The following is a 26,618-nucleotide window of genomic DNA, read 5'->3' on the forward strand; positions in this document are numbered from 1 at the left end:
AGAGTGTCAGAGGGGTCCATGCCACAAAAAAGGTTAAGAGGATAAAATATAACTGCACACAAAACATGAGAATATAAGTGCTTTATAGGGAAGGAGCTAGTCCTGTCTGCTTTCACATCCCTGGCACCCGGCAGTGACAACATATTGGTAGGTGCCCAATATACATTTATGAATCAGTAAGTCAACATAACAAAATACAAATGAAAATACAGCTCAAGAGGCTGGCACAGTGGCGTAATGGTTGAGTTCACACACTCTGCTTCAGTAGCCCAGGGTTCAGTGGTTCGCATCCTGGGCACGGACCTACATACCACTCATTAAGCCACGCTGAGGCAGCATCCCACACAGAAGAACTAGAAGGATGTACAATTAGGATATGCAACTATGTACTGGGGATCTGGGGAGGAGAAAAAAAAAGAGGTAGATTAGCAACAGATGTTAGCTCAAGACCAATCTTAAAAAAAAAAAGAAAATATACTCCAAGCATTCCAATTGACAGTCCACTTATTCCATAACATCGTTCCCACTGATAAAATAACGACATGAAAGCACGGAAGGGCCCTGGCAATCTGCTTTAAGGCCACATGACATAGAAAAGTTTGCGCGAACGAGGTAGGATCCTATGGGGGGATGATAACTCGGTAAATCCTCCACCTCTTTTTCGTAGGGAAAGAGGAGTGTTTGGGGAGCTGAACCAGGGCCAACATCCCAAGCATTCAACAGACCAAAAAGTGTCATCATCTATCATCTGGCTAGAAACCACAGAGGGGAGAAGCAAATGTGCCTGCCAGTCCTTGTCTACACTTAGAGCTCTGCTTTAACGTCTCCCTGATCGGCGTCTGCCACAAAACAAAATAAATACTCCAGATTGGTCCCAACACAGGTTCTTCAACAAGTCGTGTTGAACGGCACACAGCTGGCCTTGACACTGACACTAAGGAGCACCAAAGTGCCGTTTTCACCATGGGGAGACTGGGAGGCCCATTCCTCAGGCAGCCTGAGTGAACCTGGCTGTTGGGGCAGGAACTCTTGTTCTGCTCACCTAATCCCCAGCACACACAACTATCCGTCAGCACGATGGATCTCAATCGGACCTCTCAGTACCCGAACTGCCAGCACCTAGTCCAAGACCCTCCTGCCTGGATGACTGCAATAGACCCCCAGCCCCCAAGAGGTCTCCCTCTTCTCTCTCATGCCCTGCTAGTCTATTCTCCCTGGAACAACCACCAGGAGATTTTTAAAATGTAAATCAGATCATCTTATTCCCTGTTCAAGCCCTCCAACAGCTTCCCATGACGTGAGAACAAAATCCGACTCCCTCCCCAAGACTAGTAAGGCCTTGCGTGATGCGGCCCTGCTCATCCCTCCTCCTTCTCTCCCCCACCCGCTTCTCTCCTCCAACACTGGCCTCCTTTCTGTCCTTAAATGCCCCAAGAACATTCGCATCTTTGGGCCTCTTCACATGCTGTTCTTCGATTCCAGCTCTTCCCTGGCTGGCTTCCTCACTGCACTCTGGGCTCTGCTCTAAGACACATCTTTGCAGAGGCCTTTCCCGACTTCAGTTGCCTGATCTCCAAAGCACTTTCTATTCCTGTATTCTGCCTAACTTTTCTTCATAGCACGTATCACTATCTGACACCACATTACATAATTATCTGTTTTCTGGGTGACTATCAACCCCATTTGGGGAAAGGCTTTAAAAAGTGCCAAAGTTCCAGGCCCCACCCAAACCAATTAAGTCAGAACTTCAGGGAGTGCGCCAGGCATCTCTGTTCCACAGACGCCCGCAAGTGATTCTAATGTGTGGCCAGGCCTCACAGTCTAGAGCAGTGCTTCCTGAACTTTAATGTGCATACCATGCACCTGGGGATGTTATAAAACATATATTCTGACTCAGCAGGTCTATGGTGGGATCTAAGATTCTGCATTTCAAACAAGCTCCAAGTGATGCTAATGCTGCTGGTCGGTGGACTATTCTTAGTTACAAGGGTCTAAAACTCCACTGCCCAATAGAACTTTCTTCAATGATGAAAATGTTCTAGGGGCCAGCCCGGTGGCACAGCGGTGAAGTTCGCACGTGCTACTTCTCAGCGGCCCAGGGTTCACTGGTTCAGATCCCGGGTGCAGACATCGCACCGCTTGGCAAAAGCCATGCTGTGGTAGGCGTCCCACGTATAAAGTACAGGAAGATGGGCATGGATGTTAGCTCAGGGCCAGTCTTCCTCAGCAAAAAGAGGAAGATTGGCAGTAGTTAGCTCAGGGCTAATCTTCCTCAAAAAAAAAAAAAAAAGAAAATGTTCTAAATCTACACTGTCCAATACACATGTGACTACTGAGCACGTGAAATGTGGCTAGGGCAGCTGAAAAAGTGAATTTTTAATGTTAGGCTACTACATTAGACAGTGCAGGTCTAGAACACATGCTTTACGAAGAAAGGCATCAGTGCCTAGAAATGTGGAGTGTAAGAGAAGAATCAGGATTACTCCAAATTGTGGCCTGAGCAGCCCTCTGTGGATTGGGTGGCTGTGAAAACTCAACCAGAGGCCTAGTTGGCCACCACCTCCGGAGTGGATCAATATTTACCTAAGGCAGGGAGGCACAGACGGAAGACCATACTGAGATACCTTAGTGACTAAAGCACGTGGTAACCCACAGATGACTGCCTTGCCTTCACGACTCAACTGCACATCATCATACAAGGCCCCCTAACCACAGCCCCAGGCACACCTGACCACTCCCATCCCTGGGCACCTGTGATTCTGGACATTTTATTACACTGATTTGTTATATTATAGGATGTCTGTCTCCCCCACTAAGCTGTAGGTGCTATCAAAAAGAAAACATATTCCTCTTGGTATTCTATCCCATCACCGAGCACACAGCAGGACCCAATAAACACTGAATGAATAGCAGGGCCTGGAACCCACCAGAGGGTTGGGGGGTGAGATGGAAATAACATAAGAGAAGACCATTCCCTCCTTAAATGACTGAAAAATTTGCAAACACATAAATCCAGATTTTGGAACACAGCATAAAAAGATGGCCCTGTTTGACCCATAGAAGCTCACTTCCAAAAACACAAATGTACCACACAAGAAGGTGATGTCTGGGGCCGACCCCAGGGCCCAGTGGTTAAGTTCGCGCACTCCACTTTCGCAGCCCAGGGTTTCGCCGTTTGGGATCCTGGGCGTGGACATGGCACCGCTCATTAGGCCACGCTGAGGAAGCGTCTCACATGCCACAACTAGGACTCACAACTAAAATATACAACTATATACTGGGGGGATTTGGGGAGAAAAAGCAGAAAAAAAAGAGAGAAGATTGGCAACAGTTGTTAGCTCAGGTGCCAACCTTTAAAAAAAAAAAAAGAAGGTGATGTCCTTCTGACAACAGATCCAAAATCTGTTAGTCTGGGGTTTGGAAGAGCTGTTTTTCAAACAAGTCACAAAGCGCTAAGATTGAGAATCACATTCTTGCCTAAAAAGCACTTAGCCTGGTTCCCACTATAACTGCTAGGAGGGGCTTCTGGCCCTAAGGACAGCAAAGCCCCTGGGGAGTCTGTGCTGCCCAGATGCCCTTTCCACCCTGCAGTCAGAACCCTGTGCTTGTGACAGCATTGAGATCTCCAAGGTAACCAAGAACAACAGAGTAGAGAATTATGGCCCCGGAAGGAAGCAGATTAAATTGTAATACTTACAAGTCAACATCAAATTTATTTTTAAAACTACATATCTAACAAAGCCAAATAAGCAAGGCAGAATGGATGGTGCTCTAAAGGACGGTCTAACTAGAAACGTGAATATTCCAAGTATACATATAATTTTTCCCTATTTTGAGAATATTTCAAAATACCCAGAGACTCAAAGAAACTGAGACAGAAATAAAACCCCCAAAAAGGGGGGAAAAGCATACTTTTCAGATTTATGCCACAACTACTTATTTTTTCCATTATTTCCAAAAACAGAGCAGACTTGAGTTGCAGCACCAGACTTTGCTAAAATTGTGCAAAACAATTATTTCAACCAGGGACAGAGAAAGTGACCACCAAGTGAAAATTTTAAAACACAGGTATGTGCTGACATGCTGCCAAGACAACAAACTAGTTAAAAAATAAGCCTGGGTTAATAGAGACACAGTCTTTTCCATTCATTTACTCATTCAACCATTCATCCATTTCCCTACTCTTCCTACTCACCACCACCCCCCCACCGCCATGTAAATCCCATTTGGGGGGCCAAAGGCCCTCATCAGGGTCTGCAGATTAACTCTAATATAATCTGTTAAGCAGTTAGCATTTATTAAGCCAGTTGTCCATCAGGTACTGTGCTGTGTGTCATCTTATTAAACCCTTACCACAACCCTCTGAAGTAGACAGGTATTGTTATGCAGGCTTTAAAGCTAAGGAAAACAAAAGTTCTTATAACTGGCAAGTGGTGGAGTCTGAACTTGAACCCAGGTCTATCTGATAAAGGAGTAATTTAGAAAATTCAGCATTATTAAAAGTAACAGAAAGCAGCATCGTTTCTGGAAACAGCATGGAGCCAAATTCCAGTTCCAGCGCTTCAAGTTAACAGCTCTATAACCTCGAGCAAATTAACCTCTCCAAGCCTCAACTTCCTCCTGTGTGAAGCAGAGATGAGGAATACACACAACAATGTGAGGTTCATCGCACAGGGTAGTGACTCAATAGCTACTAAGTACAAGTAGTCCAGCTACAGGTTTGCATACCAAAAAAAGCACATTTCAGTTGTAAATCGATTTTTAGCAGACACAACCTATATTGGAAATAACAGGTTCACAAAGGTTAATCGATTTACAATGTTCACTAATTCCATGACTCATTTGTTTAAACTCAAGACAAAGGACTTGCAAATTCTAAGTTTATTTCTATCAAATGAGTGAGTTCATGTCACAATACCTACTCTCATGTTTCATTTCAGTATGAAAAGTAGATGCTTGTTTAAAACCAAAATATGTGGGCATCATTTGTTAATAAAACCATATACGGAACAACTTTTGGTAACGGGAATGAACATTAAACACCCTGGAAAAGAGCATTATTTAAAGGAGTCCACAGTGATTCCTCTTAGAAAGTAAACAGTTTTTAAATTTAGTTCTCATAAATCCAAGCTCACGAGTACCATCGTCATATTATGTATACTGGAGTTGCTTAAAGTGAGACAGACCTGTAATGATTTTAATTTTTTCATCCTTGAGACTTTAACCAATTCCTGTGCTAAGATGGAAGCACGGAGCAAGCTTGCAGTTTAATAAAATGACCAAATACAGTCTCTTTTTAATCTGCTCAGTAACTGAGTCTAGGGTAATCTCCTGCACAGCACACAAAAAGAGCTTTGGATTTATACACTGTACACTAAAATTAATCAGAGAAAGGGCATGCCAATTTTAATAGCAATTCCTATTTGCCTAGCTTTCCAACATCTGCCAGTGTTAATAATATTTAACAAAATGCAACTGGGAAAAGAAACAGAACTTCAAATACAATCAAGTTGTTTTTTTTTTTTTAAGGCATCTGTACAAAGCTTCCTTCCCTTTAGAAATAGTCAGCTACCATTTGGTTGCAATCATTCCACAAACATTATTAATGGTGTATTTTCAAAACACTGTGAAAATTCTCCTCTTGCTTTTCAACCAGCACTTCTGAAAAGACTCCTCAGGCCCATGCCCACCTGCCTCATTTAAAGGTATCATTTTTAAGCCTTGCTGATACGAGTAGAATGAAGCGATCTGGGAACAGAGAACTCACTATGACAAAACGTTTACAAAACAGGGAGAGAGGAAAGGAGGATGCCCTAGCTATACTTAAAACATTCAGAATGCTGAATCTGTTACTTCAGAGTTAGCCTGTTACTGACTGTTTATGTCTACAAACACAAAAATTTCCATTAAGGGAAAACATTCCGTATTTTTTTTTCAAGCAATTCCTAACAGCAGCTGCTTTGTTCAAGTGGGCAAAAAAATGAACGCCATCCCTTAACTTAAAGCTCTCTGGAGACCTCCCCTCACTCACTCTAGCCCAGTCATCTTTTTCTAAATACCTACAATACCCCATTTTAAGGCTGTAACTTGACGTTCTGGCCAAGAGATGTTTAATCATCTACTCAATCTTGGCACACGTGTGGCTTGTAAACCAGTACCTATTATGAGCCAAGCACTTCACACACAGCATCTCTGACCCTCCTAACAACCCCGGCAAGGATGCCTTACTAGGGCCGTTTGATAGGGAAGGAAAATGAGGGCAGAGAGGCGAGGAGCTGCCCCAAACTACACAGTCAGCGGCGGCCCTGGACCTACAAACTCTGCCCTTCCGACAGCGCCTGCTGCTTTGGCTGTCGACCCAAGCCCGTCCGCTCCTAAATGTTCTGTCTGCAGGATGTGGAGGGCTCACTAGTTAGCACCAGGCACGATGACTTTGCACCTTGACTAAAATCAGGCCTTTCCCAGTGTGGTGGGGAGGGAGGCGTCAGGGGTTCGAACAGGTAAGACACACGTAACCGGGAGCGGCCACCGCAGGCCGTGAGGCCGAAGCCCTGCTCACACGCCGTCCAGCGCTCGCGGCCGGGGCGCGGCGCGGCATCGGGCAGGCCTTGCTGGAGAAGGTGCGCGCACCTTGCCCGGGCGGCCGGCTGCCCGCGGGCCGAGCCGAGAGTCGGGCAGAGCGCGGAGGCCGGGCGGGCTGCGGGCAGGGGCGCTTCGAGAGCAAGTTGGGAGGCGGGTGCCCGGGGAAGGCTGGCGAGCCGACGAGCCCGGCCGGGCGGGCGCGGGGGTCCCCGCTCACCGCCCACCCCGACTCTCGGGCCGAAGTTGGCCGCGCTGGGGGAAAGGGCCGGGCCGCGCGAGCGAAACGAGGGACGGAGGGGGTCTCAAAAGGCCGCAGGTAGCCATCGGCCCTCTGCTCCGAGCCACCTACACGAAACAAAGGGCTTCTGTTTCGGCAGCGCTGGCCCGGCCGCGTCCGGATTCTGAGAAGAAACTTTTCCCGGGATGCTGGACCGGGGAAGGGGCGGGGGCCGGCTGGCGGGGCGGTGGGCAGGGGCAGGGGCGCGGCGCTACCTGCGGCCGGAGCCGCCAGCCCGCCCGGCGAGGCCCGCGGCGCCGCTGCTCACCTCCTCGATGGCCGCCACCGTGTTCCGGCACTGCGCCGTGCGCGTGGTGAAGCTCGAGGCCGTGGGCGCCTTGTAGTCCTCATGAGTCTCGGCCACGAATTCCGACACGGAGATCTGGTCCGGCATCGCCTCGGCGCGCGGGCGCGGGCGCGCGCCGGCCGCGGGGCAGCCGCCGCCTCAGCCGCCGTGCGGGCTCCGACCGGCCGCTCGGACGCCGCCGCCGCCGCCGCCGCGCTGCTCGCCCGGCCCGCGGACAAAGGGAAGCGCGGGGCGCCGGCCGCCGCCGCGGGAGCCGCAGGAGCCGCCGCAGGGCGCGGGTCAGCAGCCCGCGGGGCCCGGCGGCGGGAGCAGGAGCGGCGCGCGCAGTCCCGCGCAGCTCGGCTCGGCTCGGCCCGGCCCGTCCGCCCGCCCGCCGCGCCGCGCCGAGGGCTCCGCCGCCGCCTGCCCTGCCGAGCGAGCCCCGAGGCGGACGCGCAGAGCCGGCGGGAACTGCCCGCCACCCAGCCGCGGGCCCCGAGCGACTCCGGCGGAGAGGGGCGGGTCCGGGCCGGGGGCGGCGGCCGGCCGGGCGCGGGGCGGGGCGGCGCGGAGGGCAGGGCCGCCAATCCGCGCGCTCGCCGCCGCCGCCGCCGGGAAGCTGAGGCTGCAGGAGGGAAGGCGGCGCGCGCCCCGGCCCACCGAGCCGCTCGCCCGCCGCCGCGCGCCGCATTGTCTCGGCGTTCGGGCCCCGCGCCGCGCGCCGGCCTTCGAGGGCGCGCGCCGCCGGTCCGGGCGGGCAGGGCCCTCCCCAGGCCCCGACTCTCACCCCGGGGCCGCGAGGGCGCGCGCAGGCTGCGCCCGGACTCTCTCCCGGGCCGGGCCACATCCACCGCTCTCGTCCCTACCCCACCCGGGGCTTAGCGCCTTCCTTGGTGTCCCCCCTAAGCCGCCGGGAGTGCCCGTCCAGGCGGGGGAGAAAGTGTGGGGAGTTCGCCCCCTACAGGCCGGCGCGCTCCGCCCTGGGCCCGCGCCCGGCCGGCGGCTCCCGCCCGCCGGTTTGGGGCTCGGCGACAGCAACGAGAAATGACCAGACAGCGAGTGCTTCTGTGCTCTCCATGTAGTCACCTAGTCCTCGCAACCTTAGGAGGCAGGGAAAACAAATAACCTGCTTGTTTGTTTTGTATAGAAGACAAACAGGTTGCCCAAGGGTACACAGTGGATTGCCCAATGCGGGGGTCAAACCCTTGTCCCTCTGACTCACAAGTCGAGCGCTTCAGAGTGCTCACAGGTCCCCTGCTAAATGTCCCACTCGTGTTTCCTAAGTTTATACAAGTATAGGTCATTTCTGGGTTAGTTGGAAATAGTTTTAGGGTACTAGGCCGGGCCCCCACCCCGGGAAGATAACTGAAGCGGAATTCCTTTAGAAAGTGGAGGGAACCAGGAGAAGGAGCTTGTTCGTGTGGTTTCAGAGAAAACAGGCAACGACAGCAGGCAAATCTCATACATAACTGGTCCGGTAAAGAGTTTGGATTAGTACAGATTTTCATGTAACAGCTCTTAAGGAAGCTTTTATGGTTATTTTTAAAAATCCAGAAGCTCTGAAGACGCTAGTCAAATAAAATCACACCCTATAACTCTACACCAGGCATGTGGCATGGTTTCTGTAGCTGCCAGCAGTAAAACCAAGAGAAACTTTACAAAAACCTTTTGTGCATCTGAAAAGGAGGAAGTGTGAGAGACACTGGAAATTCAATGTATCAGACAAAGCTGTCTCCTGATGCAGCAGGACAGGACAGTGGACCAGTCAAACAGTCTTTTTTAAGTCCGCCTGTAAGAATTTGCTACATGAGGTGGCAGCTTGGGTCAGACATGAGGTATGGCTTTTGGTATTTTGGTGGCATTGCATGTGAAATTTAGCTTTCTGAAATAGATGTATTAGCTTTTATCACTGCACTAGGCAATGGTACAATTTTAAAAACTGTAGCATCTCTGTTTCCACTCTTTATGTTTTTTCTCCCTTTTGGTGTCTTTGGTGGATTCCTCTGTTTGCAACTTTCTACAATTCAAGTCCTGCACCTATCATTTATGAAAATGCATCCTCTCCTACACCAGGCAGATTCTGTTCCCTCCTAGCTAGTTTTCCAGCTACAGTTTGTTGTTGTTGTTCTCTGTTGACATTGGAGAATATCCTGGGTGACTCGTCAAGTCTTTATTTTTCGAGAACTAATAATTATCAAGCTATGGAGATTTAAGAAGAGAAATTACGGGCCGCCTGGTGGTGCAGTGGTTAAGTTTGTACGTTCTGCTTCTGTCAGCCCAGGGTTCACTGGTTTGGATCCTGGTGCGGACCTATGCACCACTTGTCAAGCCCATGCTGTGGCAGGTGTCCCACATATAAAGTAGAGGAATATGGGCATGGATGTTAGCTCAGGGCCAGTCTTCCTCAGCAAAAAAAAAAAAAAAAAAAGATTGGCAGCAGATGTTAGCTCAGGGCTAATCTTCCTCAAAAAAAAAAAAGGAAAGTAGTGCTTTTCCTAGGCATCTTGTACAGCATTAACCAGACTGATGAAGACATCTTTTACAAGGAAAAAGTTAATCTTGGTATTCATCTCTGTTCTCTCTTTATATGCAACTCCTGTTCTTGTTTCTTGTGGTAGTTTAATATAATTTTCAGGTATGGGAAACTTTAGTAACCACAGAAATAAAATTGCAAAGCTGCACTGCATTATACAAGTGGAGGAGAAGCCTGGTGGAAAGCAAGTCATTACTAAACCCAGTGGTGGTACAAAGAGGACATCTGTGGTACAACACTAAAGCAATTTATTCCTCCAGCCATCCTTGAGAATCTCAGAAAACGTTGCCCAGCACAAAAGCCAAGAATTAAAGCAAGATCAGAGCAAAACATGGTTAATGTGTCTCAAGATTAATATAACAAGAACAAGTAGTTTTCAACAAATGACAATAAAATTTAAGTTGAATGTGGATCAGGAAAACTTTATACTCACACACTTTTTTTTTTATTGAGGTCATAATCGTTTATAACATTGGGAAATTTCAGTTGTACATTATTATTTGTCAGTCACCATATAAATGTGCCCCATCACCTCTTGTGCCCACCCCCCCATACATTTTTTTTTGAATGCATGAAGAGAAGAACATGCTGATAACACCGTTACAGGCCTAAATACTCCCTTATCCAGAACTTTAAAATCTAAAAAGCCCTGAAAATCTAAAGTTTTTAAAATCACTTTTAGTGGTAAGTTGACCTGAAATGAACTATGAGGTTATTTATAGTCTTGTTTATCCTACTTCATATTTATGTTTTGCTGCAAAATATAAACATGCTTGATTATGGAGTATTGCCCCCAGACCCCACTGGAGATGACTCAGAATATCTAGTGTATGTGCCATATTACCTTCCTAAAGTCTGAAAAAATCTGAGTTCCAGTCACATCTGAAACAAAGGGTTTCAGAAAAGAGGTTGCAGGCTTGTACTATTAAAAAAAGAAAGAAAAGAAACATGGTGTTGCAGACTTGTCATTTCTAGGGGAAGGGGAAAGAAACTCTCCTCTCAAAAATGAAATTCTCAGCGGCGCATTGAGATTGACCAACAGCCCATTTTCCAAAGGAATTTTCTGCCTCCAGCAGTTCTCAAGAACCTGAGATTTTTCACTCTTAGATCAAGATATAAAATATGTTCTTAACTCTGAAATTTGCCTAAGGGTTGACTGGTTTAACACAAGAAGTACCCAGTTCGCTTGCTATTAATTTGTAAATGATTACTCTTGAAATGGACAGATCTGTGCCTTAAAGAACTATGGTAAACAGTGTAATGAAATAGAAAAAGAACAGCAAACAACCCTGGTAATGTGAACACGTAAACACAGCCAGAATTTTCTCTTCCACAGCTTAGCAATACTCTCCCCAAAACAGTGTTGCTGGAGGGACCCATTTGTCCCCAAAGTGAGAGAAGTTTGAATACATTTACCACAGTGATCTCACCTTGGCACTTTAGGGGGGAAAAAAAATTAGCACACAGAAACTGTTTTGCAAATGAAAACTTAGGTTTTGATATCAGCTTTGCTTCTCTGTGACTTTGGGTAAATTAAATTAACCTCACCGGCCTCAGCTCATTTATGAAACAAAAGAAGCTGGACTAGCTAATTTCGAAGGCTCCTTCCTGCACCAGCATCCTATGATGCCATCATCCACGTTTTGTGTTAGTTTGGGCACAAGAGGGAAATTGCCACAAGGGCCATGTTACTACTGAGAATCTAATCACTGGTCCTAGACACTTGAGAATAAGCGTGTTTTAGATGACATTTACAGCTAATTTTTGAGAATGCTGTCATTTCGTTAAACTGGTGGATGTTGATGACAAACTGATTCATTCACAGCTAACTTCACAGTAAGATACTTGAGGTCTGTTCATTTTTTTTATTTTAACAACGCAGTTTCTATAGGTGACACTGATTGCTGAACTGCAAAAGACAGTTTTAGATAAATGAGGTATAATCTGTACTATGCTGGAGCCATTTCGAGCTGACTCCAGAGAACTGACTGTTAAATTTTCAGGAATTTTGCAAACTGTTGATTGTATCTGTACAGTAGAAATACTACTATAATGGTGTGCTACTGCACATCTCTTCCAAAATCTACGTTCTGGTAGCTTGAAATTGTCCATGGTGGGAGTATTTACACCAGTGAAACTGGCAAATGCTAAAAATCAAGGCTTGGGGCTGGACGTGTGGTATAGTAGTTAAGTCCAGCACACTCGGCTTTGCTGGCCTGGGTTCCCAGGTTCAGATCCCAAGCACAGACCTATACCACTTGTCAAGCCATGTTGTGGCAGTGACCCACATACAAACTACTGGAAGATTGGCACTGATGTTAGCTCAGGGCTAGTCTTCCTCAAGTGAAAAAAAAAGAGGAAGATTGGCAACAAATGTTAGCTCAGAGTGAATCTTCCTCACCCCCCAAAAAAAAAGACAAAAACGAAGGCCTTATTTATTGTTTTGTTGATTGTCTAAACTTAATTAAGTGATAGAGAAAATGTTAAAAATGCTGCTGAGAGAAATGGGCACAATTATTACTCTGTTTATTTATACCTTTCAGTGGCATCTCATTGCAAAAAAAAAAAAAAAAAGATTAAATGTAAAATGTGTCCTATCTGTAGCCTTTACAACATGAATAGTGAAAATATTTCAAATAATATTCTTCCAGTATTTACAAACTATTGTAGGGGAGGAAGACATTTCCTCTTCCCAAATGGGGGTTCGTCTGGCCGGAGAACGAATTAAATTCACATGAGACAGAATAGCAAGAGAAAATTAAACAAAGCTTTATGAGGAACCATGGCCTGGGGCCTTTCTTCCCGAAGGAAGAAAGGGCACCGAAGAAGTGGGGTGCACACAGTGGTTATATACCCCCAAACAGGGTGTTTCACATATGATTGAAATGTCCCTTTTACAATAGTCACGAGGCTGTTCTGTCAGCACAGCTCTTGATGGAAACGGCAGATAGGTCTGCTGTCTCAATGAATGCCGCAGGGTGGCAGATGTGTCACCTCGGACTGGGGGATCACAGATGAGCGCTGCAATCGGTTCCCAGCCTAAAGAAAGATGCTTAATCTTTAAGGAGATGCCAACGTTGGGAGGGGGAGGGAAGTCAGTTACAGGAGGTTACCAGACAAGCACAATAAAATGTAGATTTAAGTCCTTGCCTTTGGCATTGATTAAGAGTTTCTATAGAGAAGGTCATCTCCTTTCTTCTTCCTAGTACAGAGAGGGAGGCACCCTTTACAGATAGAGATTTACCCCACAAATGTAAATGTGTCCTAACAAAGGGCAAGTTCCATTCCTCAGAGCCTCCTTCCCTGTCCCAGTTTATCAAAAGCAGTCAGCCTCAAATAATCCTGATGCCAAAGAGACATATCTTGGGGTGGCCAATTTCAGGTCCCCTACACTATCATATGATTCACCAAAGAGGTTGCTTATGTCATTGATAGATGAGTGACGTTACAGCAAACATCTTCACGGCTTCACTTTTGTCTTATTCATTAACATAAACAAAACTGTCAACCAACATTCACGTCGGAACTACACTCATTTGTCAATGACATGAGGAACTTCTTTGCTGAACTGGATAATAATCAAGCATTTATTCGTAGTCTTATTTTGTCAAATCATGGTTGAATTTCAAACACCCATTGGCTGGGAATACAAGAGTTCAGCAAAAATCCATGAAAGCATTCTGTGAGAATCAATTAGCTCTGTGGAATTTACAATAGGATGTATAATTTGTCATTACTTATAGATTGGGTGCTCTACATCCTTTATAGCATTAAATTAAATTAAAATGAACTTATGCATGCAGGGACACACACACATTTTTTTCAGAGCAGGTTGTTAAACATTTACCAGCCTGCTTCCTGGTGTAGGTGTAACTTCCCTGCCAGGAGGCGGAGGCTTAGACCGTCCCACTCTGAGTCACGCTTGTGGGTTAAAGCCCACGAAGGATGAAACCTTAACATCTTGGACTATACCTGCAAAGGCAACTTGTGTTAATGAAAATTGTCTTAGAGTCATTAAGAAAATGCCATTTGTTGTTTTCCAGTACTTCGAATAACACAAACAAGTGCCAACAGAGAGTGAGGTCTGTTTCAATGAAAAAGCAGAAAAAGTTTAATTAGCGCTCTGTATGTAAATAGATTTTGCTAAAGCTTTTAAAGAGTGCTTGCAGTAATTTTCTTAAATCATTCTGTTCCCCCTCGATTTAGAGCTGACAAGACATTTTCATATGTTGAAGTATAAAGGGGTAACTATTCAAGTTCAAAACTGAGTTGGCTTGAACTGAAAAGCCTGGCTTATAGCCTATCGAACATAAATTGTCCATCTGCTTAACCATTAAAGTAAGGAATGCACTCTCTTAAGATGAGAATGCAGACTTCCCCGCCTACGCCCTATTGGTGACGTCTTATTGGTAACGCCCAGATTAGTCCCTTTCCTGACGACTTGGTCCTTTTGATCTGCTAATTTGCAACTGAATAGCTCTTTGAAACTTTGATGAAAATGTATCCTGGGGGTCTTTAATGTGTGTTCTTTGTTCTAGATAAGACTGTGCTAAAACCCATGCTTCTCCAGAATGCCTTCTAAGGCCTTCCCATTCTCTCATTCTGGCTCAAGTAAACTCACCTTATTTCTCTTGTCTATGGGATGGTTATTGCTTATTTTGCATCAACAGACCCATTCTGAGGTTTTGTAGGATGCCCTCAGGTGGCACAGCATTCCACCTATGCCTCATCTGGACTCACTATTGCTATGCTATGCTAATGACCTCCAGTGGGGCCCCATTGGCCACAGGATAAAGTTGAAACTCTTTAGTCACAATCTGTCTCAGGCTTTTTTCCCCCACTTCCTGGACTGTTACCTTCTTCTAGCCACGCTCAGACCTAGGGGCCAAAGATGGCCTGCACCCTGATTTTGTACTGCCTTTGAGCTAAGAACGGTTTTTACATTTTTGTAATGGTTGAAAAACATCAAAAGAAGAATATTTCGTGACACCTGAAAGTGATAGGAAACTCAATTTGAGTGTTTGTAAAGTTTTATTGGCACACAGCCACACTCGTTCATTTACATATCATCCGTGGTGATAAGAGTTGAATAGTTGCGACTGACTCGGAATGGTCCAGGTACCTAAAATGTTTAAGTACTTTCTGGCTCTTTACAGAAGAAGATTAGCCCTGAGCTAACTACTGCCAATCCTCCTCTTTTTGCTGAGGAAGACTGGCCCTGAGCTAACATCCGTGCCCATCTTCCTCTACTTTATATGTGGGACGCCTACCACAGCATGGTGTGCCAAGCAGTGCCATGTCCACACCCAGGATCCGAACTTAACCACTGCGCCACAGGGCCAGCCCTACTGACCCCATTCTAACCGTACTAAACTTCTCATGTTTCCCAACTCACAGAGCCCTTTTGTGCTAAGTGAGATGAATGCAGTTCTCTGCCTCATACTCTGTTTCCTAGAGGACAAGTCCTAACAAGGTACCCAAGGCTTTTCCCAGGCTTCCCCACCACTCCAACCTCATCCCCAGCCACTCACCACCACGGGGCTTGAACCAATACTTAGGCCACACCTAACTCTCGCTGTTCACCCAAAACATTAAGTATTTCCTCACTGCAAGACCCTCCAGCTGGAGCCCTCTTCCTCTTGTCCATCTGACAAACTTGGGTCATCTTTCAGGATCAAACCGAAACCTCCCCTCTGTGAAGTCTCTTTTGAACATTCCAGACAGAATCAACCGTCCCCTCTCTGCCTCCATAGTGCTTTAGACAAATCTGCAGTGCTTTTGTTAGGAGATGGAATGCACTGCCTGTCTCCACATCTGAATACCCTGTCAGAGGCCTGTCCCGCCCTTCCTCCCTCCTGTGCTCACCACCACCCTCTCTATTCTCATTGGCGTGTGAAGCAGTTGCGTTAGCCAAATCATGAGTCAGACAAGATGGGAGCACTCATTTCATTGAACTGATAAGAACCAACTTCACTCTGGAAATAAAATGCTTCAGCTCTCCCGAAGCCCTGACGCTTCCATTACAGAAATTTTCACATTATATCATGACTAGAGCATTTGTTTTCTCATCTCACTGCCATCACTAGACTAGGCTCCTGGGGAAGAGAGGGCTATGTTTTATTCATCTTTGTACCTCTGGTTCCAAAACAGGGCAGGCACACAGTAGGTACTCAATAAATGTTAATAGAATTCAATCACATGGAGGCGCTGCTTTTTCAGCATACAAAGTGAGCGGAAGCATATCAATTCAATATAAAGAAAATCCATAGGTTTGGGAGATGCTAAGGCACAGTGGGCTTTTCCCACAATGGGGCCTTCTCTGTCAGTTCAAGTATTCTGTTAAAGATACGTTTGTAGAGGGAAGTCAAGCATTGCATCGGGTGGGGATTGGGGGGTTTGTCTGATGGACTTTAGAAACTGAAATGTGCAGTCTTTCTCCCTTGATATCGGAAGCCTTACCGAACTGCTAGTTTCCACGTGGTGGTGGTGTGACATCGATGAGGATCAAGGCTGCCCCTGCCCCAAGGAGAGAAGTCCAAAGTATCCTGCCCTACATACCGATCTATATCATCCTTCAGGAAGCATAGGACGTCCTGACCTGATCTGACTTGATTTTTTTTTTTAAACAACCTTAATTTTATTGTATTTTAGTTTTTTTTTTTTTTGAGGAAGATTACCCTGGGGCTAACATCTGCTGCCAATCCTCCTCTTTTTGCTGAGGAAGACTGGCCTTGAGCTAACATCCATGCCCATCTTCCTCTACTTTATATGCGGGATGCCTGCTACAGCCTGGCTTGCCAAGTGGTGCCATGTCCACACCCAGGATCCGAACTGGCAAACCCCGGGCTGCCAAAACAGAACATGCACACTTAACTGCTGTGCCACCAGGCCGGCCCCAGATCTGACCTGATTTTTATCCAAAGTTATAGGACCACCCAATAACCAGACCCCACCTAGACTGATACCATTTTAACAATTTTTTTCATGATCTTTCCTTTGTCTTGTAGAGAAATAATTCACATACCTATGCCTTATAAATTTAGCTCTAACCCTCAACACATTGCAGCTCTTACTGCCCATGGGTCCTGTCCGCATGCTACTCCATGCTATTCTCTGAATAAAGGAGCACTACTACCAGAACTTGAGAGTCCAAGAAATCTTTCTTTCCACTCCTCAGCTTGCTGAGCCCGCATCAACATGATCAGATGGGAACTAAGATGCTCTTGTCCTCTCAACTCTTGCTACTCAAGGTGTGGCCCCCAGAGCAGCAGCAGCAGGATCACCTGCGAGCTTGGTAGAAGTGCAGAATCCTGGACCTTCTGAATCAGAGTCTTCACTTTACCAGGACTGCTGGGTAATTTGTTAGAATTTTAAAATTTGAGAAGCATTTTTCAAGCATATATAAGGATACAACACAAGCCGGGACTTGGCTTTCCCATCCTGTCAGAAGCCCAATATTCCAGTTTATCTAAACTACACTATACTAACAGGATAGGATAAAACTTAAAGAGTTGAGGTTCTTTCCCGTGCTGAGATTTACAAAGGTGTCTTTCACTTCTGAAGTGCCATGCTAGAAGTCATTCCGTCTAGTCGCTGCCGAACTCCATTGCTCAGTCATTTAACTAATATTACTAATGACCTACTATATGCCAAGCACTGTCCCCAAAAGTAGGATGTAGCAGTGAACACCCAGAAGAGGTCACTGCTGTTCTTAAATTTAGATTCTAGGATCCCGGGTGCGGGCATGGCACAACTTGGCACACCATGCTGTGGTAGGCGTCCCACATATAAAGTAGAGGAAGATGCGCACGGATGTGAGCTCAGGGCCAGTCTTCCTCAGCAAAAAGAGGAGGATTGGCAGCAGATGTTAGCTCAGGGCTAATCTTCCTCAAAAAAATTAAAAAAAAAAGAATATCTGAGGTGAATGAGGAGTAGCTACATTCGAGAGGGCAATCAAGAAAGACTTCTTGGAGGAAGTAACATTTGAGCTGAGTCCAGAATGAAGAGAAGGGGCAGCTGAGCATAAATCAGGAGCACAGTACAAAGAAGCAGTGAATACAAAGTCCCTGAAGCTAGAACTGGGTAGACAACTAGAGAAAGAAGGTCAGAGCAGCTGGAATATTGTGAGCAAGAGAGAGCTGATGTAAGATGATGCTGAAAAGTTGGACCCGGTCAGATCCTCAGGGCCTCATAATCTTCATGATCTTCCTGCACACAGAGGCCTGGCAGGGTTGGCTTTACACTTGAAAAAGATCACTTTGGATGCTTTTGGGAAAATGATTGTAGAGGGCAATGCGGGCGGATAAAACACTAATTATCGACAGAGAATTGGATTTCACCAAAATTAAAAACTTTGTGCTTCAAAGGACACATCAAGAAAGTGAAGAAAACCCACAGATTGTGGGGAAATATTTGCAAAGATATCTGATAAGGGACTTGTATCTAGAATACATAAGGAATTCTTACAATTCAATAATAAAAAGACAACCCAATGAAAAAGTGGGCAAAGGATTTGAATAGACATTTCTCCAAAGAAAATATACAAATGGCCAATAAGCACATGAAAAGATGCTCAACATCATTAGTCAACAGAGAAATGCAAGTCAAATCACAGTGTGATACCACTTCAAACCCACTAGGATGGCTATAATCAAAGAGACAGACAATAACAAGTGTTGATGAGGATGTGGAGAAAGTGGAATCCTCGTATACTGACGGTGGGGACGTGAAATGGTGCAACCGCTTAGCAAAACAGGCTGGCAGTTCCTCAAGAGTTTAAACATCGAGTTACCAGATGACCCAGCAACTCCACTCCTGGGTATATACCCAAGAGAAATGAGAGCACGTGTCCACACAAAAACTTGTTCACAAATGTTTATAGCACCATTGTTCAGAATAGGCAAAAAGTGGAAACAACTCAAATGTCCAACAACTGATGAATGAGTAAACAAAATGAGGTATACTCATACAATGCATTTTCGTTTGTGAGGGCTGCCATAAAACCACAAACTGGGTGGCTTACCCAGAAGTTTATTGTCACTCACTTCTGGAGGCTAGAAGGCCCAGATGAAGGTTTTGGCAGGATTGGTAGCTTCTGAAGGCTGTGAGGGAGAATCTGTTCTCTGCCTCTCTCCTAGCTTCTGGTGGATTGCTGGCCATCTTTGGCATTCCTTGGCATGTAGAAGCATCACTCTCATCTCTCTCTTCATGTTCATCCTGTGTGCATGTCTCTGTGTCCAAATTTCCCCTTTTTATAAGGACATAGGAGTAGGTAGAATTGGACATCTGGAGTAGGTAGGTCCCTCCAGTATTACCTCAGCTTAACTAATTTCATCTGCAATTATCCTACAGTCATGTACCGTATAATGACGTTTTAGTCAACAATGCACCACATATACTACAATGGTCCCATAAGATTAGTACCATATGGCCTAGGTGTGTAGTAGGCTATACCATCTACGTTTGTGTGAGTACACTGTATGATGTTCGCACAACATTGAAAACGCCTAACGACGCATTTTTCAGAGTGTATCCTTGTTGTTAAGCAATGCATGACTGTATTTCCAAATAAAGTCACATTCTGAGGTGTTAAGACTTAGGATTTTAACATATGAATTTTAGGAGAACATAATTTAATCCATAAAACAGCAGAATATTATTCAGACATAAAAAGGAATGAAGTAGGGGCCGGCCCCATGGCTGAGTGGTTAAGTTTGAACGTTCCGCTTCGACGGCCCAGGGTTTTGCTGGTTCGAATCCTGGGCGCAGACTTGACATCCCTCATCAGGCCATGCTGAGGTGGCGTCCCACATGCCACAGCTAGAAAGACCCACAACTAAAATATACAACTATGTACTGGGGGAGTTTGGGGAGAAAAAGCCAAAAAAAAAAAAAAAAAGGAATGAAGTACTTACACAGGTTACAACGTGTGGATGAACCTTGAAAACATTGTTCTAAGTGAAAGAAGCTGGACACAAAAGGCCACATATTGTATGATTCCATTTGTATGAAATGTCCAGAAAATGCAAATCTACAAAGACAGAAAGCAGGTTACAGTTGCTTAGGGCTAGGGAGGGGATGGGGAAATAGGGGGATGACAGTTAAAGGATACAGGGTTTCTTTTTTGGGTGATGAAAATGTTCTAAAATTGATTGTGGTGATGGTTGCACAACTCTGTGAACAGGATAAAAATTATTGAATTGTGCACTTTAAACAACTGAATTGTTTAGCATGTGAACTATATCTCAATAAAGCTGTTACCAAAAGAACCCATGAATCGGTGTCATAAAAAGTCTTCAAGGCTAAAAAAAAAAGTGTGACATCTAGGGTCTGGAGTCCAAAGTTCAAATCTTAGCTCTGTAGCCTTCTAACTGTTCCCTGAGCAAGCTGCTGTTGGAGTCTTAGCTTCTTCCCTGGAAAGATGGGGATGTGGGGAGGGAGTTACTACCACATAGCTAGCAGGGTTGTTACAAGCATTGGAGATTATCTAGGTAAAAATACCTGGCATGTAGTAATTGCTTAATAAAAGCTATTATTAATCATACATCTTATATCCCCCCCTTAAAAACATAGCGTGATTCTATTACAGATAAGTCTTTCTTTGGGTCATTTGTGCTTTTTTTTAATGGTCAAATAAGACCTTTTCAATGCCTCTCAGAAGGCACACTCCCAAAATGGAGCAAAGACTTAGAGGAAAAACATATTCTGTCCCATTATTCATGCCATAGGAGGACCCAACTCTGTGCTGCTTTTCTGCCTCTGACATCTCTTCCCCGACTTTTGTTTTTATTCCTTGAGCTGATAATTGAAGCTGTCAGAGAAAGCTCACGCCGCTCAGTATTTCATTGACACATTCCAGCTGGGACTGAAGAGCTTGTTGCTGAGTTGGAGAGAGAGAGAGAGCAGGCCCCTCAGGAAGGAGCTCGCGCTGTACGGCAGTGGGGCATTTGAGCATCCGGGCAGTTAGGTTATTAAATCTATATCCAGGAGGGTTTTCCAGCTCATCCATTTGAAGGGATGGGCCTGAGACAGCAAGTGTCTGAAGGGTGGATTGAATGAAAAAAGATGCCTTGAGAATAAGCCACTGAAATGAAGTGAGGGTAGACAGCCATCCCTGCCACAGGTCTAAACATTTCCTGATGCTTTAATGAGAAAATTAGAATTAAATATTCCTCTGAGAGTGAGTTGGACATCTCAGTTACCATGCCAGGAGCCCTAAGATCAAATAGTATGAAGGGATGCCATTCACAGCGATTCGGCAGCATTCACAGGTGATGGACCTTGTGCCCGGGCCTGTGCTAGACTTTGGGAATCCAGAGATGAAGATGAAATGGTGTCTGCAGAGGCACCGGGTTCACGCACAGAACCCAACAAAGGCCCTTCGGGGAGGCGTTCTTCAGTCGGCAGAACAGGAGCTCAAGGTCACAGGGAAACACATCCTGAGCCACACTGGAGTACCTATGACGTGGTGCCATAAGATCTGAGTATCAAGTGTTGATAAAGCCTCCCCGACAATTACGTTTTATCCTAACTCTCTAATTTATTTCATCCTGTCACTCAGCCCCAAACAGGTCCTGTCCAAACAATTCTATGGTTATGACTCATAATCAGAGCAGCGGCCTTATTTAGAACATCTTACTCCGGGATGATCTTCTCGTGAACTTTGAAGAAATGCAGAATGGTTGGCAAAATCCTGCACCTCTCAGCCCTGTTCTAGGCGCTTCTTTCCTTTGCCTGGACCATTCTTCCCTGCTATCCCCATGCCCAACACGCCTTCTCCTCTTACCAGGTCCCTGCGGTCACCCAGCCAGCATGGTCTCCTCCCCATTGTGGTCACTGCTTACCTGTTGGGGGTGTGGTGGGAATGACTGTGGGCTGGTTCACGCCCCCACCAGTGCCCCGTGGCTAGAAAGCATTGCTGATACTTGCCTAAACATCAGAATTTCCAGGGACCCTTTTTAAAATCCAGACTTTGGAAGGCCCTCCTGAAGATCTATGGAATCAGTCTTCAGGGGAGCGGCCTGGAAATGTGGATTTTTAATACGTGCTCCAGGAGACTTTAGATAAAGCAAGTTTGGGGAGCTTTATCTAACATTTTAGAGGAGAAACTCAAAACCAAGACTGTTGGATTTCTTTACAAGTGTCGGGGCAAATTCTAGAGGTGGGTGAGTTTATAGGTGAACAATCCCCCTTCCAGAGACTATTAACTCTTTCAGCTCTCTGGGGAACCACTTACAAAGTTATGATCTGAGAGCAAAAATGTTCCCAAAGGATCTGAAAGCGCCTACTCCTCCTGACTGTGCTTGTCTAACAGCCACCCAGGGAGCTGGGGGTTGGCCTGGAGGATCTGGAGCTGTGGATATTTCCTGCCTCTAAGCAGAAGTAATAACCCTTAGTTATATAAGAGACCTAGTCATGGCTTTAAACAGAGACTTCATTTTCCCAGTTCTGTGGAATGCCCAATGTCTGCGAGGCCGTATGTGTGACTCTCTTTAAAAAGGGCTTGTGAATTGTTTTCTAAGGTCTTTTAACCGAGTGGGGAGCAGCGTCTAGTGAACTGCTTCAGGCGGCCCCGGGGTCAGATATCAGATCAGCAGCCGGGGACCACCTCTGGATTTGGAGTCTGGCACTTCTCCTCCAAAGTTTTCTTTTTCTGTTGTTTTTAAACCAGGGCTACACCCTGGTCACATGTGCTCCTGTGTCCCCTTCCTTCCTCTCCTCAGCTCCCCCTCCGTTTGAGGTTCTCAGCCAACGCTGACCTCACTCGCCGACTCTGCATCGCAATTTGGTGAGTCCCACTTACAGATGCCAAGAAGTGAGCTGTGCCATTTGCTCAGGCCCTGTTCAAATTTTCCATAAGGCTCTGAGCATAACAACTGTGGGCCGGGGCTCCCAGTCTCCACCAGGATCCTCTGGCAGCACCCAGAATGTGGCAAGGAGGCCCCCCTCTGGGCGAGAACTGTGGAAAGGGCAGGTTAGGCACAGTGGGTCAATCTGAGTCGTTAAGCTGGAGACAGGACACAACAGAAGAATGACCAAGGGATTTGATGGGAGGAGAGCCAGCTGATCAATGCCTCCTTTGTATCCTGCTCCGTAAACGACCCAGCAGTCCAGCCTGGAGCTCTTAGAAGCAAAGAGCACATCTTACAGACTTTGAATCAGATAGAAAGGTGCTGACTCATTGAGGTTGAGTAGAGTCTCAGAGCCCGCCTGGCCTGCAGACTGAACAAGCGGTTCTCACACTTCTTGAGTCTGAGTCCCTTGGCAGAGCAAAAGACAGATACCCTCACTTCCTTGCTCAAAAAGGCCAACCAGAAGCAGTAGAAAAGATGGTTTTCTTTGACTGAGGCCCCAGTGAATGACAACCCAAGGTAAATAGATAACTCACTTCATGTTTCTATTAATTTGATTTGCTCTTCTTCCTCTCGTTGTCCAAACAGAAACTTTGGCCCCATCCTAAATCTTTCTCCTTCCTCATCCCACAGATCTAGTCAGTCACCAGATCCTGATGATTCTACTTGTTTAATATGCACATAGTTGTCCCCCTTCCCTCAATTTCCACCTCATCCCTCTTCAATTTAGGCCCTCATCGCTTTTGTGCACGGAGAATGTGGCTTCATAACAAGTCCTCTTGTCTCCAGCCCACACAACTCTCTAATCCATCCTGTTTACATGGATGCCAGAACTATCTTTCCAAAAGTGATCCTTTAAAAATGCATATCCAGTTATGGCACTTGTTTAAAAATCTTTCAATAGCTTCCCATAGTCTGTGAATAAAATTCTGAATTCCTCAGGTGCTATATATGGTCCCTCACAGTCTAGACTGTGTAACCTTTCAGCCTAATTTCTCAACAAAACTCACACATATCCAGAGATGCAGTTACACTTGACCTATTCATTCATTCATTCACAGTTCCTCTTATATCCTGTCCTAGGCTCTGAGAACCCAGTGGTGAGCGAGACAGCCATAACCCCTGATCCCCTAGAGTCGGCAACCTAAGGTCAAGGAGAGACTTTAAGAAGGTACAATCAAATTCAATGGGTACTACACTAGGTCACGTGCAGAGGGATGTCACCTAGCCTAGAGTGCAGGGAGGGCCCCTGACCCAAAGGAATTTGTAGCAATGATGAATATGAATTGGAAGTTGGTGGTGAGAGACCATATGTGCAAGATTCAAAAGTGCGAGAGCTTAGTGTTTTCAGGCAAGTGAAGGAACGTGTGCCGTGTGAATGAGGAGAGAGAATGCTGGAGAGGCGAGTAAGAGCCTGGTCATGGAAGAGCTTAGAAGATTCCATGTTAAAGACTTTGTGACTTTACCTAGGGGTAAACGAGAGCCACACAACCATTTTAAGCAGATTTGCGTCTTTGAAAGTTCTCTCAGGCTGCAGTTTGGGGAATGGGTGAAACCATTTATAGCTCCCCAAATTGCTATGCATTTCTGCATGGCTGTGCCGTAGCACAAACCTTCTCATCCCTCGAGGATCCCTTTTGCTCGTCTTCTTAGTGAGCTCCTTCCCTCTTTCAAAGTGCAGTTTAAAATCCTTAAAATAGGGGGCTGGCCCCGTGGCCGAGTGGTTAAGTTCGCGCGCTCCGCTGTAGGCGGCCCAGTGTTTCGTTGGTTCGAATCCTGGGCGTGGACATGACACTGCTCATCAAACCACGCTGAGGCAGCATCCCACATGCCACAACTAGAAGGACCCACAACGAAGAATATACAACTATGTACCGGGGGCTTTAGGGAGAAAAAGGAAAAAATAAAAATAAAATCCTTAAAATTCAGAGACTGCCCTTCCCCCTCCGCCCGGGTTGAGTTGGGCACGTCTCCATCTTTGCTCCCACAGCATATCGCTCATCATTCTGTTATAGTATTTTTCACACCACATGTCAGCCCCCATGACTAGGCTGTGAGTTATAAAGGGAATCAGCCTGTGTTCCTTTCAGCTTTCTGTCCCTGAGGCCTGGCACTTAGGAGTCGCTTTAAACATGTTCTTTGAATGGGTGAATTCACTCCAGGGGCAAAAAATACAGAAAAGTTGAGATTCAAGACCTCTGTGACTCCCTCTATATCATGTCTTTTTCTCTCCACTGGTGGGGTCCCATTTGTCCTAGACTCAGAAGCCTCACAGGGGATGCCAGTCCCTGAAGGCTTTTCTGTTTCACACACAGTACATTGCAGAAAACAAGCTCCTGAAGGAAAGGAGAACTCGAAAACATCCTCCCAATCTTCTGTGATGTGGAAGCCCCTGACTTTGTACCTAAGTGTGGGCAAAGACCTGGTCAGAAAGTCTAAATTTAAAATTGGCTTCACTGGGAGCCAGCCCAGTGGCACAGCGGTTAAGGTTGCATGTTCTGCTTCAGCGGCCCTGGGGCTCGACGGTTTGCATCCTAGATGTGGACCTACTCACCACTTGTCAAGCCATGCTGTGGCAGGTGTCCCACATAGAAACTAGAGGAAAATGGGAACTGATGCTGGCTCAGGGCCAGTCTTCCTCAGGGGGAAAAAAAAGAGGAAGATTGGCAGCAGATGTTAGCTTAGGGCTAATCTTCCTCAAAAAAAAAAAAAAATTGGGTTCACTGAATGGGCACAAGGTAGGTGGCACAGTGCATACACAACTTGGGGCCCCCTTCCTCGCAGTCACCATCAAGCTGCATCTTTATTAGGCTCTGAGTGGGGAGCAGATGGCAGTAATGTCTTGAGGAAAGATATCTTTTCCTACCACACAAACAGCTCTGTGTGGGCTTGATAAACTAGGAGTGTGTCTTTAGTGCAAGTGTTAGGAACTTGGTTTGGCTGACTGTTCACTATTTGTATGCAGCTTCTAGCAGTGTTCAGTTAGGATTAACTGACTTGGGGAAGGATGAACTTGCTTTTTTGGACAGGGTCTTAACATCAGCCAAGGCAGAAGCATTTGATTTGTATCACCCGCCCCGCAATGGGGACCAGGACTCCGGAATCTCACAAGCAGTAAATGCCTTTGCTAAGGTTACAAGTTGTTTTTGTTTCCCTGTACAAATTGGTGAAAACTCAGATTCATTCATTCATTCATTCAATCTTTTATTCATTCACTCAACATATTTATGGAGCATCCTTTTAGGGCCAGCAATTTGCCATTTACTTTACACATGTCGTATCCTTACAAAGCCCTCGATAGGCAGGTATTGTCATTCCCATTGCACAGCTTATAAACTAAATGAGAAAGGTTAAGTCCAGGGCTTAGAGCAGCACATTTAGGACACAATGGAACTGGGACTCCAGCCTGGGCTGTCTCCCTCCAGGGACTTAAATGCTACTAGGGGAGACAAAACATATAAATGCCCATGATCTGCAGTAGAATGTGACTAGTGGCCTCAAAAGAGGTGTCCACAACAGTCTAGGAGACAAGAGGAGGGAGAGACCATTTCTGACTGCCAAGTTATGAGATGGCTTCCTGGAGGAGGTGGCATTAGAACTGGACTTGGTAGGATTTGGATATGCAGGAAAGGGGCTGAGATCCCCTCTCTACAGTCCTGCCACAGTGGTTCTAAAAGCTGCTCTGGAACTTTAATTCTTAGAAGGACGCAAACGTCAGGAGGCGGTAAAAATGAAGCGATGGGCGGGCACCGAGATTTAATTACGCAAGGCTCTCTCTTGGCACAGGCCCATGAGGAAGCATATAAAAAGCCATGGCCGCTGCCCCAGTGGCCAGCAATTTCAGAGGCAGACAAGTAGCCACACACAACACAAGCACGCACAAGGTAGGAGAGCATAGAGGAGCCAAACTGATGTTTGATTTTATTTTCTTAGGCAATAAAATGTGAAGTACATGCTTTGGCAGCAATCAGTGAGGCAGGTTGCTGGCTATTCCTAACTCTTTGGGGTTTTACAGCATATCAGTTATCATGCCAGTTCGTGCCACAGGGACTCCATACCTTGTGCTGGGGCGGAGTGAGTGTGCAAAAT

The 26,618-nt window shown here is 46.1% G+C and overlaps 1 protein-coding gene across 5 annotated transcripts in view; it reads right to left on the reverse strand.

Moving 5' to 3' along the window:
- The window catches only part of ASAP2 (ArfGAP with SH3 domain, ankyrin repeat and PH domain 2), a 177,033-nt gene extending 169,690 nt beyond the window's left edge, over positions 1–7,343 (reverse strand). For 4 of the 5 annotated variants that reach the window (XM_070573281.1, XM_070573280.1, XM_070573279.1 and 1 more), the window contains exon 1: positions 7,128–7,261. In XM_070573281.1, the coding sequence (XP_070429382.1) occupies positions 7,128–7,253 (126 nt within the window). In that variant the 5' untranslated portion in view covers positions 7,254–7,261. Of the gene's footprint in view, positions 1–7,127 lie in introns of all 5 variants that reach the window. The other variant, XM_070573282.1, reaches the window with a different exon arrangement.
- Between the last annotated feature and the right edge of the window lie 19,275 nt (positions 7,344–26,618).

The sequence above is a fragment of the Equus przewalskii genome, chromosome 14, assembly GCF_037783145.1.
Source record: "Equus przewalskii isolate Varuska chromosome 14, EquPr2, whole genome shotgun sequence".
In the NCBI taxonomy this organism is placed as follows: Eukaryota; Metazoa; Chordata; class Mammalia; order Perissodactyla; family Equidae; genus Equus; species Equus przewalskii.